We start from the raw sequence: 15,987 nt of genomic DNA, 5'->3' as shown, positions 1-15,987 counted from the left end.
AAGGGAACTGAAGAAACACACTATATCTTCAGTGTAATTCAAGCCTTCTCAAACTGCGTCTACATTTTACTATCTTTTTTATGAGGGCTTTTTGTTAAAATTTCATGTAGACACTTGAATTGTTAGTAGGATGTGTATGTACCATATCATTGATGATATATCTAATCTTATTATCTAGTCCAACGTGTTCCAGGACATTTAGGAAGGAAGCTTATCAACTGTGAGAATCTTGAAGCCTATGGAAGTTATAAAAATTTCTTAGGCTAGCAAATTCACTTAATGCCTCAAGTTGAAGCATGCTATATGTTCAGATCTCACTACCTCTTTCTGAAATCTTTATGGTCTGCTCTAAGTTTTAGCTCTAGTCAGAACAGATTTGGAAAATAAGTAATATTCCTAAACACTTGTTAAAATAATTTTTTGAATGTTTCCTATGTAACGAAATATGAGTACTGATTTAGAATCATCACATACTTTCGCTGCTTGTCACAGTTCTTCTAGGCTCTCCATAGAGGTTCTCAGTTGAAACCTTGCTAGCTTTCTTTCACATTCCTGTTCCAAATAACCGCTCACTCGAGGTTTAGTGGCTCATGATTCAGAGTTAATAGTTTGCTGCTTCCAAAGAAAACAATAACATTAAATAACAATAAGCTTAAACGGCAGCCAGAGAAAGAAGAATTGGATTACACCAGCAATGAAAACATTCTGCAAAAATAAGAGAATATTTCATAAGTTGTGCAAACAAAGTAATTATACTTCTCAATTACTATACAAGTTATACATGTATCCTTAGAAGGCTGAAAGGATGCACAATGATGAGCACACTGACAAATCCAACAAAAGTAAAAGCAGTGTGAAAAATTATAAGAAGAGGGTGAAACAAAGAATGCAGACAAATATAGGAATGAAACACAGAAATGAAATGAATTAATTCTGAGCTCTGGTGACCACATTCAACAAATTCTGTACAAACATACCTGAACAAGTGTGAAAAATAATCCAAATACAACAGATGAAATAATAAATCAGAAAATTTACACAAGTAAAAAATCAATATTCACTAGTGCAGTCAGAAAGACAATATAAAAGCCTTAGGATGATTAAAATCTTTTTATGCTGTTGGGACTGATGATAAGCAAATGTCATGAACAACTACGTACACACTATTGCTGATCCACTCCAACTCTGTTACTTTTCTTTCCAAGCAAGTACTATCCCAGAGGCAATAGAAATCTCAAAAGTAATTCCATTTTTGAGAAAAAAGATATGAACAATTATCAACCTATTACACTCCCACTATGCATATCTAAAATGAATGAAAAAATTAAGTACGAAAAGCGAATGGTTTATTGATAAAAAGAATATGCAGACTATATCTCAACAGAGCTTGAGGCAAAACAAATTTAATACAAACAGCAGTTTATTACTGCATTAACATGATACTAAATCTCTTGGACATGAGACAACCCATTACAGGCATATTTTTAACTTGGTCAGAGGCTTTTGATAGAGTAGTCACAAAATATTGCTAATAAAAATTGGACAGGTGGTATTAGAAGACAAATCAATTACATCATTCTTAAACATTCACTTACAGATGGTCTGTATGATGTAAACAGGCAATCAACTTTAGTCAGCAACTGAAATTATATCTGAAAGTGAGAGTGTCAAGCAAGTTGTGCCTTGGGGCTTAATGCTGGAACGTTGCTACTTTCCTGAATGTTAATGACTGAAGCCTGAATCTAGAAGCTCACAAAATGATTATATTTGCGAATGGAAACTGCTTCTCAAAGTGTACGACACTGCAACAGCACAGAAATCAGTGAACTTGGCTACTGGAAAATGTAATGCTTGCACTGTAAACAACAGAATAACCATAAATGGCAAAAGACAGTTTCATGAACTTTTAACACCAAACAAAAACACAAACCCATCTCAACCATTTGGAAACATTTATGATCAACCAATTAAAACTAACAAAGAATTCAAATTCTTTGGGGTACTACTAAAAGATAATCTGAAATGGAATGAATACATTGATCAAGTAATGACAAAATATGTACTGATGGCTATGCCTTTGCGTACTACAAACATGTAATAATGAGAAGCGAAGAAAAGAAGGTGGAGATGTTATCATTTCTTTACTTATACATTCTTGTGATCATCAAATTCTTAAAAAGACAGTATCAACTGAATGCAGATTAATGGAAAACAGTGACCTTCACAAACTTTACAATTGAATAAACTCAAATCAGCATGTGTCATATACTAATACACTACTTTGTTCAAAGGGAATGTTCCAGCCTTCAGCTGTTTAATAAGTCCCCCAAAGTGTAAACTCTATCGAAGGCAATACATAATTCGTTAAAGCCATGAAGTCTTACATGCCATCACTGTTTTTACTCGATGAGACAGCTCCTAGAGCAGTAAATGTCAAATCATGAAACAGAATAGCAACAATATGAATTAAGACAGATTGTTAATCACACATAAATGAGGCAATGAGTGGCAGACAGGCATGTTTAAAAGCAGACTGAGCTATCAAAGTTCTTCATCAGACTTAAGGAAACACACACACATTCATAATGCACAACTCCATACACACAGCCACTGTCACCTCCAGACATAGACACTTGATTGCAGTGAGTAGTGACAATGGCTTCCACACAGAAGATGCATGATGTGAGATGTAGGAGGGATTGCAACATAGAGGTGGGGGAATATGCTGTAGTGCTGTCTGGGGAAGGGGATAGGGGAGTTAAGAAAACAAAGGATATGCTGCAGGACGAGTTACCTCCTGTGCAATTCAGAAACACAGGTGTTGGTGGGAAGAATCCAGATGGCACGGACTGTGAAGCAACTAAAGTCAAGCACACCATGTCTACAGGATGTTCCAGCTGTCTTTTGGCCACTGTTTGGTGATGACCATTTGTGCGAACAAACAGCTTGTTAGTGGTCACGTCCATGTAAAATGCCACACAGTATTCGCAGCTATGTTGGTAGACCACATGGCTCCTTTCACAAGTAACTTTGATAAGGAAGGAAATGCCAGCGACAGGATAGGAAAGAATAAAGGAAATGTTCGCATTTAAAGTAAAAATAAAGGAAGATTAGACTTTAACTTCCCATCTCAATGAAGTCATTAGAGGTGGATCACTAGCTCTGATTACAAAAGAATATGGAATGAAATCAGCTGCGCACTTTTGGGAAATCACGGAAAACCTAAGTCAGGATGAATTGACACAGATTTGAACTGCTGTCCTTCCACAAGCAAGTCCAATGTTCTAAACAGTGCACTACCTCCTTGGGTGACAAGACTGGAGTAGGTGGTAGTGGGAGGATATATAAGACAGCTCTTGCAAGTAGGTATTTTACAGTGGCATGAGCCACAGGACAAGGGATTGGGTACAGTGATGGAACAGGAAGAAGCAAGGGCATTGAATAGGGGAGGGGGTCAGTGGCGAAATACCACTTTGGAGAGGATGGATGGCGGAGAGGATTTCAGGGCTTGAAAAAGAGCAGCAGAAAATCTGACAGAGAACATGATTCAGGTACTCCAGCCAGGGTGGTATTGATTCACAAGGGGAGGGCACTCATTTGCCGCCGATCAGTGGGTAAGTGAGGGATGACAGGTGACTGGCAAACAAGGTGCGGGACATTTATTTCTTGACAGGTGTGGAATATGCGCTTTGGAATTCTGAAGCCATAAGAGGACAAAATACAAGCAGTGAAAGATTATCTGTAACTTGCAGATAGAGTGTCAAGGGACATTTAAGGGAATCAGTAGTTGGCAAAGTTATTGAGTGTGTACATAGAGCATTTCCTAGTAGTAAAACACACCTATTTGTTTTGATATAAAATATCCTTGTTGGATGCTGTTTACACAAAGTCACATGAGGTAATGAACCAGGCAAGTGCAGCCAAACTCAAGATGTTTGAACATTGCTTGTATACCAGACAACTATTTCACTAAATCATTTAACATGTAATCAAGACTGCATGTATTTATGAAATTTTGAAAAGTACATGTGTGAATCCAAAAGAAAGTGAAATATAAATACACAGCTGCGTGCCTACCATAGAGCAGAGCAAATTTCCATTTTTGATCCTATAATGAATCACGTAAATATGCATTTGCAATAGCATGCAGTAAACATTTGGGAAATAAATAAAAATATCACCAGAATATTAGTTCAGGTACCATTAGTATATCATTTTATTTTACTTGTATTTACATGACACACAGCACTCATTCTGTGACCCAAATACAAATAATATATACAAAATTAAACCATTTCTTGTTTACCTATAGTAATACTGATTTTTAAAATAGATGCATACATGATATATAATATTTTGCTCACAATAGAACAATTCCGAGCATTTGCACACATTACAAGGAACTCTTATCTGCGGTAAAAAATTTTGTTACAATTGGTCCCACTATTTCAGGTTGATTATTGTGAACGTCATGATTTCCATCTACAACAATGCAGGTGAAATTTCTTCTTGACCTGAACATTTTCATTTCTCTACTAAATGATTGGCTCAATATTGGCAGTGACTGTGATGCTAACACAATGAGTTGCGGACATCTGATCCGTTGTAAGATATTTACATTCTGCTCAGGACCCCACGGTACCCAAGCAGCAAATTTTAACCGCTGGTCAGTTGAGAATCCAACACCATTATTTCTTTTGACAAGTGAGCGCATAATTAGAGTTTTAGCAGCATCGTCAGTTAATTTGCTAATTCTACTCTCTAACATTCTCTGCAATGCTTCTTCAAAACTATAAGCAGGGGGTTGCTTCTTGGCAATTCGGTTCTCCATATTCAATAGTCGGGAAGAACTGACAGGAAATCTATCCATAAAGTCTGAATACACAAATGTAGATATTGCATCCAACATTACAAGTTTGATTATATGTTCTGGCCAGAATGCACTAAAATAAGCACCCAACTGTGCACCATAGCTATGTCCTAAGAAGTAAAACTGCTTCCACTTTAAAAAATCAACAACCCTCCTGACAGACAATATATAATCCATATAATGCAAGACAAATCCAGGTGGAAAATGTGATGAACAACCATGACCAGGTAAATCTATGCAAACTATGTAAAAATGTTTTGGCAAAAAGGGCACAAGGCGATCAAATGTCCCAGCGTTGTCTTGAAGTCCATGCACAGCAAGAAGTGGTATATTGTCTGCGGCTCCCCAAACCTTTGCTGCAATGTAATTTGATATAACTTAATTATTTTTGTGTCTTTACAGCTCAATAACTAATGTCAAGTTAAAATCTGATCACCTTGACTCTATGTTCCTGTAAACCAATAGATCATAACAACCAACACATTAGTGTTTTGAATTTACAGTTCACATTGATAGGTATATTAAAACTTTCATAAAGATGACCTGAAGTCCAAAAATAATTGCCGTACTTGAGACGAAACTGTTTTTGGCTTGTGTAAATGTAGATCAGTGTCTCCTTTTAATGTGATGGTTCCAAATCTTACACAGTTTTTCTTAAATAAACGGGTAAAATAAGCAACTGGTAACATTTTAAAATCTTCTCTTTTATCTGAAGAAGTGATGATAAAAAGCTCGCATGTTATTTTATTAAAAATTTGATACAACTGTTTCTCACTTATTACTGGGAATTCTAATGCACTAATTCTACTGTCTATGGACAACGTATACATGTTACCAACAGGATAGACATTTCTTAGCAAAACTGGAAGTAATTCGCTGGACAATTTAGTCTTCCGCAAATTTAAAATATAATCCAGTGCGTCAGTCAACGTTGTAAAGGTAATTTCTTTGGGCTCATGCTGCACTTTATAAGCAGATTCTGCAGTTTTTATAAACCGTTGGCTTTGGTCTTTGTTTCGTGTCAAATAGCACACTGGATTTAGCACGACAAGTTTCTCAACAGCTTTAGGAAAATATGCTGCAAAATAAAGACCTAAGAGTCCTCCCATTTCGTGTCCTATAATAGAAAACCTTTCCCATTGAAAGTACTGTTTAATCCTCAGAACAACTGTCAAAAAATCCAGAAAACGATATTGTGTCCCAGGCTCCAAATGTGATGATTTTCCGTGGCCTGGGAGATCAATGCTTACAAAGAAATGTGATTTCAGTGACACGGCGTGCATGAGTCTATCAAATGACGCGCTATTATCCAGTAAGCCATGCAGACATAAAATGGGATGACTGGAAGAATCGCCGCATGTCATCGCTGAAAAAAACAAAGATCTGATGACATGAAAATAGATTTCTTTTGATGTTAAATTACTGAGGGACGAGCCTACTTATATTACAGTCTACCTTTTTTCCAGGCGGTGATATCTGTACGTACATATAAGTATCTAAATAATTTACCTGCAATTTTACCCCAAGGAACAGGTATTTCAATTTCAGTAAAAGTTAGTGGTTTCGGATCATTAGAACTGTCATCTGATGTTACTGCTTTTGACATGATGCAGAAATTTCTTCACCATATACCTTGAACTTCGCACTTTTTCTTACGTACAGACAACATATACTGTGTGTGATAACCGCGTATCGTGCTTCAAAACGTGTTATACTATCTCTGCGATAAAGTTTACAGAACATATCACTCTACAGATCGTATTGGAAAGGGAAGTTTAAATTCGTCACTAAAGCGACAAGTCATATTTTTCATCTCTCATAGCTTTTGAAAACTATTACGATCAAAAAATTGCTGGTTACGGTGCTTTAGAGTCTTCAAAATGATTTTATGGTCATCGAATTTCACCGTAGTTGTAATATGTGAAACATTTCAAGAACAAGTCTCATCGCTCACCAGCGTTGATTAACATGTGGAACTTTTTGATAATTTTATTACAAATTATGTGTCATAATCAGCTATCAGCCGCTACCGTGAAATTTCATTTGAGTGCCTCACGTGAGGTGCTTCAGATCCTTCATCTCATTACGAATTTCTAGTGGGTAATGTGTGACACAAACGGCGACCATTTACGTAGGTGCCCAGTAAAACATTGATTTTAAAGAAATAACCGATAACATTGTTGTAAGAAAATTGATTGTATTGGTGTGTTACTGCGATGACTGAAAGGATTGTTTGTGGTTTTTAAAAATAAAAATCTTCGCCATACAACACAGCGTCTTACAAGGAACAATAATATTACTAACTGAGAAACATTCTATTAACCCACTGTATATATCGTTTGCGGGCAAGATGTAAGTTCTTAAAAACAAAACAAAATGTATGTTTACTAACTTAGGTCTTTGAGCTGCAGCAGTTTTGTCTTTCGGTGTCCTGTATGAAATGAATAACTACAGTTAATAGTAGGAGGAAAAGTATTTATAAGATTATTTAATATTCTACTTAAATCTTTAACACATGCGTGCACCGCGCTTAACATCAATGTTGCAAATTCGTAAATTATGTAAACGTTGGTTTGATTAGCAGCGTGTGTTGGGTAGTCTTTGGACTAGAATTTGTGTGTGTTTCGTTTTTCGAAAATTTGACGTGTTAAATGTTGTGAGTTCTTATTGAATACTTAAGTTCCCATGTAATGCAAAAAGAAGAGTAGCTGTAAAATTATTGTCTCGTTCTGTCCAGACCTCTAAATTCGTGTATCATCTAAACCTGGAGTTTTCTTTGTCATGGACATGGCGACTCGTGATGGTTAGTAGTTTATTAAAAATATGTATGCTGTTACGTTAAGTGTAGTATAGTTTAGGCTAAAATTGTCCCCATCTTCGTGACTGTCTGGGTAATATTGGTGGTGGGATAAACAAATATAGTTTGTGTACGAATTCTGCCGATCGACGATAAGCGCGCTGCGATAGTGAACTTCTGTTAATTAGTAAATTTGTACAGGAGTATACTACGTTGTTTGTTATCAGCCTGTTGTTTGCCACTGTCGTCTTTGCTATCTCATAGTTATGTGACACGGTGCGTCTAGTTATTGGTAATAGTGCTTACCAAACAAATTCCGCTCAGAGAAACACCTTCACGCTGAAAGTAAGCAATATAGTATGCCCCTATTTTAGGGCTTTCTTCGTTAGCTTACTAAAATTGGCAAACGACATTGGAACACATTTTATACCGATTTCTTAGCGTTAATATGCCGTCGTCCAACGGCATGCTTGACTACCTGGGTGCATTGTAAGGATTTCTAGATTTCCGCGTAAATGACTATTACGCGGGAACTGCGTTCTTGTTGATAGCTTATGTACAATTAGCTTTTTTTTTTTTTTTGCCTTCTCGTACAGTTTCTGAATAAAGTACCTAACAGAATGCAAGGTTACACTAATGGGCCTACATGGCAGCGGAAATGAAGTGTCGCAAACCACAACTTAAACTCGAGCAAAAGAAGTCAATTCATAAATGGCATATCTGAATCATAGCCCATTAATATGTAACTCTAGCATAACATTGTGGATTAAAAGCTGCCTAAAATTTAAATCTATTTTCACTGTGCAGCAGAGATCAATTAGCTATAACCATTTGGTCATTTTTGCTGTTTTCAGTGGTGTGTGACACCCATGCAAATATAACAGCTATCTAATGTGGAGATACATTCACTGTACTGAGATTGTAAATTATTTTAGTTTCACAAGTATAGCAATTCACAGTAAGGAACTTCACATAACACAGTTTTTATTTTCTGATATAATTACTTTAGATGTATGTGCGTTACATATTTCAACTGTAGGGAGGGGGTTTGGGGCATCAGCCATCTTCAGATCAGTCTGGTGAGCAGTAAATGTATTGTCCGCACGAATTAAGTTTACACTCGTTGCGGTGACTGATGGGAGCTTCTGTAAAGACGTTTCCCATGTACGATCCTTCGCATCACCTACCACTCTGTGTGTCAACGTAGTTTGCTTGGGCAGTATGCACATGAGAACCATGCATTGTGTGTATTAGTGACATACATGACCGTAAGCAAAAGTGAAGACTTATTTTGGAAGGAAATAAGCTTCTTGTAGGAATCTGCAGTAATAATGAATATGATTAATAACATTGTGTAGGCCTCGATCTCTTCAGTTGTTTTAAAAATCATGTAACGAGCTTAGACTATACCATCATTAGATCATGATGTAGAGCTTACGAACTGTAGTTAATTGTAAGTGTACAGTCAGCCCTATGCGGAAACAAGTTGTCACCTGGCCAAAGTAAGTAAATTTAAATGAACTTATGCTATTAGGGTTATTGCAAATTTTTGTGGTAGGCACACCAATAAATTAGCTTAAGATGCCCATTTTCATTGATACTTTTGTATAGCATCATATTTTTGAGTAGACCCTAATTCATGATTAGGGGAACAAGTATTCATTGCACAAATGTGTGTGTAAGCAAAAAAAATGTGCATAGCTACAATACCATGAGAAAGTGTGATCTTCACTATTCTGGGTTATGGCTAACTTTTGACACAGAAAGGGGTGAATTGCGCTGCCCAGATGGCAATAGCGTTGCTTACCAGCATACTAAAACCTCATTGTCTATTTTGTAATTCGTCATGTGACTTATTTATTTGTAATAATGAACCATTTACTTTGCCGCTGGTAGGGAGACTTGCCTGCCTCAGCGATACAGATAGCTGTACTATAGGTGCAACCACAACAGAGGGGGTATATGTTGAGAGGCCAGACAAATGTGTGGTTCCTGAAAAAGGGGCAACAGTCTGGATGATTGATTGAACAGCCTTGTAACATCAACCTAAACAGCATGACTGTTCTGGTACTGCGAACCGCTGAAAGCAAAGGCAAACTGCAGCTGTAATTTTTCTCAAGGGCTTGCAGCTTTACAGTATGGTTATAGGATGATGGCGTCTTCTGAGGTAAAATAGTCCCCCATTCAGTTCTCCAGACGGGGACTACTAGGAGTGATGTCATTATCAGGAGAAACAAAACTGGCGTTGCACGCACCGTAGTGTGGTATGTCAGATCCCTTAATCGGATGGTTAGGTTGGAAAATTTAAAATGGGAAATGGATAGGTTGAAGTTATAGTGGGAATTAGTGAAGTTTGATGGCAGGCAGAACAGGGCTTCTGGTCAGATAAATACAGGATTATAAATATAAAATCAAATGAGGGTAATGCAGGAGTAGGTTTAATAATGAATAAAAAAAAATAGGAATGTGGATAAGCTACTACAAACAGCATAGTGAATGCCATATTGTAGCCAAGATAGACACGAAGCCCACACTTCCACAATAGTACAAGTTTATGTGTAGACTAGCTCCACAGGTGATGAAGAAATTGAAGGTAACCTGTGATGAGTTAAAAGAATTCATTCATATTGTGAAACTTCATCCGAACAGGCCTCAGGAAAGCCCAACGGTACCGACGGGGCACCATATCATACTCAGCCACAGGCCTCACTGAATGTGAATAGGGAGGGGCGTGTGGACAGCATATCGCTCTCCCATCCATATGTCAATTTACAAGAGCAGAGCTGCTACTTTTTGATTAAGTAGCTCCTCAGTTTGCCTCACAAGGGCTGAGTGCACCCCAGTTACCAACAGCACTCGACAGAGCACATGGTTACCCATCCAAGTGCTAGCCCAACCCGACAGTGCTTAACTGTGGTGATCTGACAGGAAATGGTGTTACCACTGCAGCAAGGCCGGTGGCATTAATATAGTAAAAGGAGACGAAAATTTAATAGTTATGGGGGACTGGAATTAAGTAGGGGAATATGGACTGAGGGTAAGGAATGAAAGAGGAAGCTGCCTGGTAGAATTTTGCACAGAGCATAACTTCGTCATTGCTAACACTTGGTTTAAGAATCATGAAAGAAGGTTGTATACATGGAAGAGGCCTGGAGAGACCGAAAGATTTCAGCTTGGTTATATAGTGGTAAGACAGAGATTTAGGAACCAGATTTTAAATTGTAAAGCATTTCCAGGTGTAGATGTGGACTCTGACCACAATTTATTGGTTATGAACTGTAGATTAAAACTAAAGAAACTACAAAAAGATAGGAATTTAAGAAGATGGGACCTGGGTAAACTGAAAGAAGCAGAGGTTGTAGAGAGTGTCAGAGGTAACATTGGGGAACAGTTGACAAGAACAGGGGAAAGGAATATACTGGAAGAAGAATGGGTAGCTTTGAGATGTGACATATTGAAGGCAGCAGAGGATCAAGTAGGTAAAAAGAAGAGGACTAGTAGAAGTCCTTGGGTAACAGAAGAGAGATTGAATTTAATTGATGAAAGGAGAAAATACAAAAATGCAGTAAATGAAATAGGCAAAAGGGAATACCGACATCTCGGAAATGAGGTAGCAAGGAAGTGCTAAATTGCTAAGGAGGAATGGCTAATGAACCATTACAAATGTAAAGACGTAGAAGCAAATGTCACTTGGAGTAAGCTAAGAGTATCATTCAGTAACTAAAGAGACAAATTGGTCTGAAGAAAAAAAGTTTATTTTTACAAGACAATTCTTTTTCTGCTTTCCAACATAATCACCTTGAACATATATGCACTTGTTCCAATGTGCTACAAGCTTTTTCATTCCGGCTGCAAAGAACTCTTTATCTTGATGTTTGAACCAATTTCCCACAAACTTTTTCAGGTCTTCGTTGTCCTGGAACCTTTTTCCATGTAATGCCTCCTTCAGTTCACCAGACAAATGGAAATCCCTAGGCGCTAAATCAGGACTGTAAGGGGGATGAGTCAGTACTTCCCAGCCCATTTTGTCAGTGGTTGCACGTGTTAGTTGAGCTGTATGAGGATGTGCGTTGTCTTGCTGTAGAATTACGCCTCTCTGAGATCCACGACGTCTCTCTCTCATGGCAGGCTTTACCTTGTTTAAAAGCAAATGCGAGTAGTATTGGCTGTTCGTTGTTCACTACTCTTTGAGATAATCACAAAAAACTGGACCTTGAGCATCCTAAAACACTGTCAACATGACTCCCTGCTGATGCTTGGGTTTTGAATTTTTTCTTGACAGTGAGTTGGTGGGCTTCCACTCCATGCTTTCTATTTTTGATTGTGGCTCGTAATAGTGAACCCAAGTTTCATCACAAGTTAACATTTTGTTGAGGAAGTGCTCACCTTCTCTTTCATAACATTCCATTAGCTCTGTGCACACTCTCAACCTTGTTTCCTTGAGTAGCTGCGTCAACTCCTTTGGCACCCATCTTTCACATGTTTTGCGGTACTTCAGCTTGTTACAAATAATGTTATGAACTGTACTAGTACTAACTTGAACCATATCAACTATAATTTCTACAGTCACACAGTGGTCGACACAAATAATGTAATCAGTTGGACTTTCAAATGAGGGAGTTGAAACTACAACTGGTTGGCCAGAACGGTTCTCGTCAGTCACTGGACCGCGACCATTTTTGAACTGCTCTACCCACTTGTAAAAATTTGCACGATTCATACAACCTTCACAATAAACTTTACGCATTCTACAGTATACAATTTCTCGTTTTCAGCAAGTAAAAAGGAAATAACAGACTGTTGTTCAACTAAAGTGCATTTCTCATGCAGACTCGTCATCTTGAAATGTATTTTTGAGGCTATAAACAAAACAATGTTGATACGTCAGTTGATCAGGGCTCATCCCAGTGATGCCAACTTAAAGCAATAAAAGTACCAAACTTTCCCTGCTAACAGTTTTTTCCCCAGACCAATTCGTCTCTTTAATTATTGAATGACCCTTGTACATATTGTCTATAGGGAAATTAAAAGACCTTTGGAGGAAAGAGAACCACCTGTATGAAAATCGAGAGCACAGTTGTAAATCCAGTCCTAAGCATAGAGGGGAAATCAGGAAGGCGGAGGAGTATATGGAGGGTCCATGCAAGGCTGATATACTTGAGGGCAACATTATGGAAATGTAAGAGGACGTCAACGAAGATGAGATGGGAGATATGATGCTACGCGAAGACTTTGACAGAGCATGGAAACACCTAAGTTGAAAAAAGGCCCTGGGAGTTGACAATATTCCGTTAGAACTACTGGTAGCCTTGGGAGAGCCAGTCGTGACAAAACTGTTCCACTGGTGAGCAAGATGTAAGAGACAGGTGAAATACCCTCAGACTTCTAAAAGAATATAATAATTTCAGTTTCAAAGAAAGCAGGTGCTGTGAAAATTACCGAACTATCAGTTTAATAAGTTGTGGCTGCAAAATACTAACACGAATCCCTTGAAGAAGAATGGAAAAACTGATAGAGGCTGACCTTGGGGAAGAAAGTTTTATCCGTATTTGAATCATAGCAGGGAACATCAAAATGTAACTCTGAACAGTAACAAGTAAATTTTAGTGAAATGAGCTGACTGGTGGAGGGAATAGATAAAGTTAACTTTATCTGAGTAATTTCTGTGAAGCTAACAGCATATAACAGATGGCCAAGTGCTAGCCTTAGCCAGGTGACAGAAAACTTAGGTCAGCTATGCAAGGACTTTGAGAAGGAAGATCAGGTAATTATAGTTGGGAGAGCAGGAAACAGCCTGGCTATGAATATAGTATTAGGAGTGACCTGGATAAAATAGGAGCAGAAACTGCGCACATGAATGTGGGTTTTGTGCAGGTCTTTCAGTGCCATGATCAGCGCTGGGTAAACACTGCTGTAAGGCGTATTAACACTGAGTTGAACACGATGCTCCAAACACCGGCTCAGATTTCACTCTAGACGTTCCTTTCCGTGAAGACACATCAGCAGGTCACCGACAAAATTTCCATTTGTTGCTTTAATTTTGCACAGCAGTCTATTTAAAGAAAATAGAAGATAGTAAAGTTGGGAGCATCTTCCAGATTGTGTCACTTGACAGCAAATGATCCAGATGCAAGAGTAGACACAAATTCAACAATCTATTAAGAGTATAATAAATTTCTTGTTGGAAGTGATGTGGAGTTTGAGTATCAAATACTTGTACACACACTCCATACCTTCACATGCAGAAAAATCAACTGAATAGAATAAAGACCACTCTGCTGAAGCCATCTGTAGACCATTTGCCTCGGTACAACAGGTTCTGTGGATGCTGCGAAGTCAGAAGCCAGTTTCCTTGCTGTTGTACGACAGGACCGTTGTCCCTTACAGCCAAATAATGATCCTCTCTTTCTGATGGACATGTGGTTGGCCCTGCCCTAGTTTTCGGCACACGGTGTTGGTCTCTATAAATTGGCACTCTATCTGAGAAACAATAGAATGATTCACATTAAGCCACCTGGCCACATTAGTCACGATTGTGGATGTGAGACTACCCGGCAAACGCCTACCCCATTTGATAGGTGGACTGATATAATTGTTGTCGTAGTTGTCCGTTGACCAGCATGCCGTCTTCTGTGCAGAACACAATGGTACAGACATCTGTTGGAAGTTTACATGATTATATAGTAAATGAAGCACAATTTGGGGAAATTGCAGTATGTTGCTTTAATTTTGCACACCAATGTATGTACAGATTGTAACTAAGAGACATGCATGAGCTTCTGCCAAGTTTCAGCTTCATATATTACATAGTGTAGGTACTAGAACCATTCACATAGGCCACTTCCTTTGGAAGAAAATACATAAAAAATCCAAGGTTAGCAAGTCATTGTTCTTGACTTAATAGCGATTTTGCAACTTGGCATCCTGACACAACTTTTTATGCAGGACCCACAAATAATGTAACTGAAGATCAAAATGTAATGGCCATGGTACAGACACTCTTTAGACTTGGCCAAAAATTCTCTCATATTTTAACAAGGAACAGACAGTGAGTAAAAGGCACTGGAAATACGATCATTTTCCAGCGAATTGTTTGTTTGCGTTTCAGAGAATTAGTGAATTTTAAACTTTTCCTATGCATGTGTTCACTATGTTATCAGGCTCCCAAATTATCAAAACTACCAAAAGTTTTATACTTCACTGTGTTTGATACAGTGCACCATTCGAACAGCATACCTTGGCACCTTTCCTGGGGGAGTAAGAACGCAATTGCCACCTGACACAAAGACTGCTGCAGAAGGAGGGGAAGTGTTGGGTGGGGAAACGAACACCACCACCATCCCACAGGGCTAGCAGCCCACCAGAATCAACACTGCATTCACAGTACACACTATAGTGTTGTATTGCTATGATACATTGCATTGTTTCCTAGTTAAGGATTTCACCAAATAGAAGTAATCTGAACCAATCCAAAGTCATAAGACTTCCATCATGCTCTCTGCTCCCAGAAAAATGCCAAGTTGTATTCTGTGTGTTGCATCTTGAAATATGCCTATCTAATTCTGTAATTGTTAACACAACAGAAAAGACTGTATTTCAGTCTACTTGAAACACCTATTTGCATTTTGGTGTTGTTTAAGTTAGAGAGCAAAAATTTATTATATGTCCATAAAGAAAAATACCACTACTGGTAGTGATTATTTTTATTTTGGTCGGAGCCACAGTCGTGGTATAGTTTTTTGAGCGCTGCTGTGAACATTTGCTTGTAATAACTTGTAATAATTTTTATTTTATTGTTATACGATCCATATTTCAGCCTTATGCCAGATTCAAGCACAGAAACTTATTTATTTTTATGTCAAAAGATATCAGACTGGTATGAAATAAAAGTCCTTTTTAAAAAGGCATATCTAGTGACATAGGCCAGACCTGCCATTAGTAAAAGTGAGGACATATAAGTTTTCAGCCACAGCCTTCATCTGAAAAACAAGCACACACCATTTATTCACACGAGCAAGGTGTGTTTGCTTGTGTGCCTGAATCATGGGTGTTTCTCTTTCTTTTTCTGATGAAAGCTGTAGACAAAAGCTGTAGTTTAAGTGTCTCTTAATTGTGCCCTGTCTGCAATGTAATGTATCATCTTTACAGTAAGTAGCAGTTTATCTTTACCTACATTGTTGAAACAGCTAACAAATAAACACTGATATCAGTTTCATATAGCAACTGTCCTGTAGGTTCCGTAATGTATTTAGGCGTTTTTGGAGATATTTTCACTTTTACTAATGACAGATCTGGCCCGTTTGAGCAGATGTGCTTTTCC

The 15,987-nt window shown here is 38.0% G+C and overlaps 2 protein-coding genes across 8 annotated transcripts in view; one reads left to right on the top strand and one right to left on the bottom strand.

The window, feature by feature from the left end:
* Positions 1 to 4,188: 4,188 nt before the first annotated feature.
* Positions 4,189 to 7,166, bottom strand: LOC126278352 (serine hydrolase-like protein). 2 transcript variants are annotated; one of them, XM_049978406.1, is made up of 2 exons: positions 6,380 to 7,166; positions 4,189 to 6,236 (listed from the first exon to the last, which is right to left on the bottom strand). In XM_049978406.1, the coding sequence occupies exons 1-2, from the start codon at positions 6,474 to 6,476 to the stop codon at positions 5,401 to 5,403; spliced, it is 933 nt and encodes a 310-aa protein (XP_049834363.1). In that variant the 5' UTR covers positions 6,477 to 7,166; the 3' UTR covers positions 4,189 to 5,400. The 2 variants fall into 2 exon arrangements, with proteins under 2 accessions (XP_049834363.1, XP_049834364.1); XM_049978407.1 differs by having other exon boundaries at positions 4,189 to 5,226; positions 6,380 to 6,603.
* Positions 7,167 to 7,238: 72 nt separating this feature from the next.
* LOC126278350 (polycomb protein Sfmbt-like) overlaps positions 7,239 to 15,987 on the top strand; it is a 263,014-nt gene continuing 254,265 nt past the window's right edge. For 2 of the 6 annotated variants that reach the window (XM_049978398.1, XM_049978397.1), the window contains exon 1: positions 7,283 to 7,673. In XM_049978398.1, coding sequence (XP_049834355.1) covers positions 7,652 to 7,673 — 22 coding nt within the window. In that variant the 5' untranslated portion in view covers positions 7,283 to 7,651. Of the gene's footprint in view, positions 7,674 to 15,987 lie in introns of all 6 variants that reach the window. The other 4 variants (XM_049978396.1, XM_049978394.1, XM_049978399.1 and 1 more) reach the window with 4 other exon arrangements.

This window comes from Schistocerca gregaria, chromosome 6 (genome assembly GCF_023897955.1).
Source record: "Schistocerca gregaria isolate iqSchGreg1 chromosome 6, iqSchGreg1.2, whole genome shotgun sequence".
In the NCBI taxonomy this organism is placed as follows: Eukaryota; Metazoa; Arthropoda; class Insecta; order Orthoptera; family Acrididae; genus Schistocerca; species Schistocerca gregaria.
The sequence above is the reverse complement of the archived record's forward strand: the minus strand, read 5'-3'. Positions and strand labels throughout refer to the sequence as shown.

Coding starts and splice junctions, on each gene's coding strand:
- LOC126278352 (XM_049978406.1), bottom strand. CDS start 6,476: ATGTCAAAAGCAGTAACATCAGATGACAGTTCTAATGATCCGAAACCA. Junction 6,237..6,379: donor TCCTTGGGGTAAAATTGCAG/GTAAATTATTTA, acceptor TGTTTTTTTCAG/CGATGACATGCGGCGATTCT.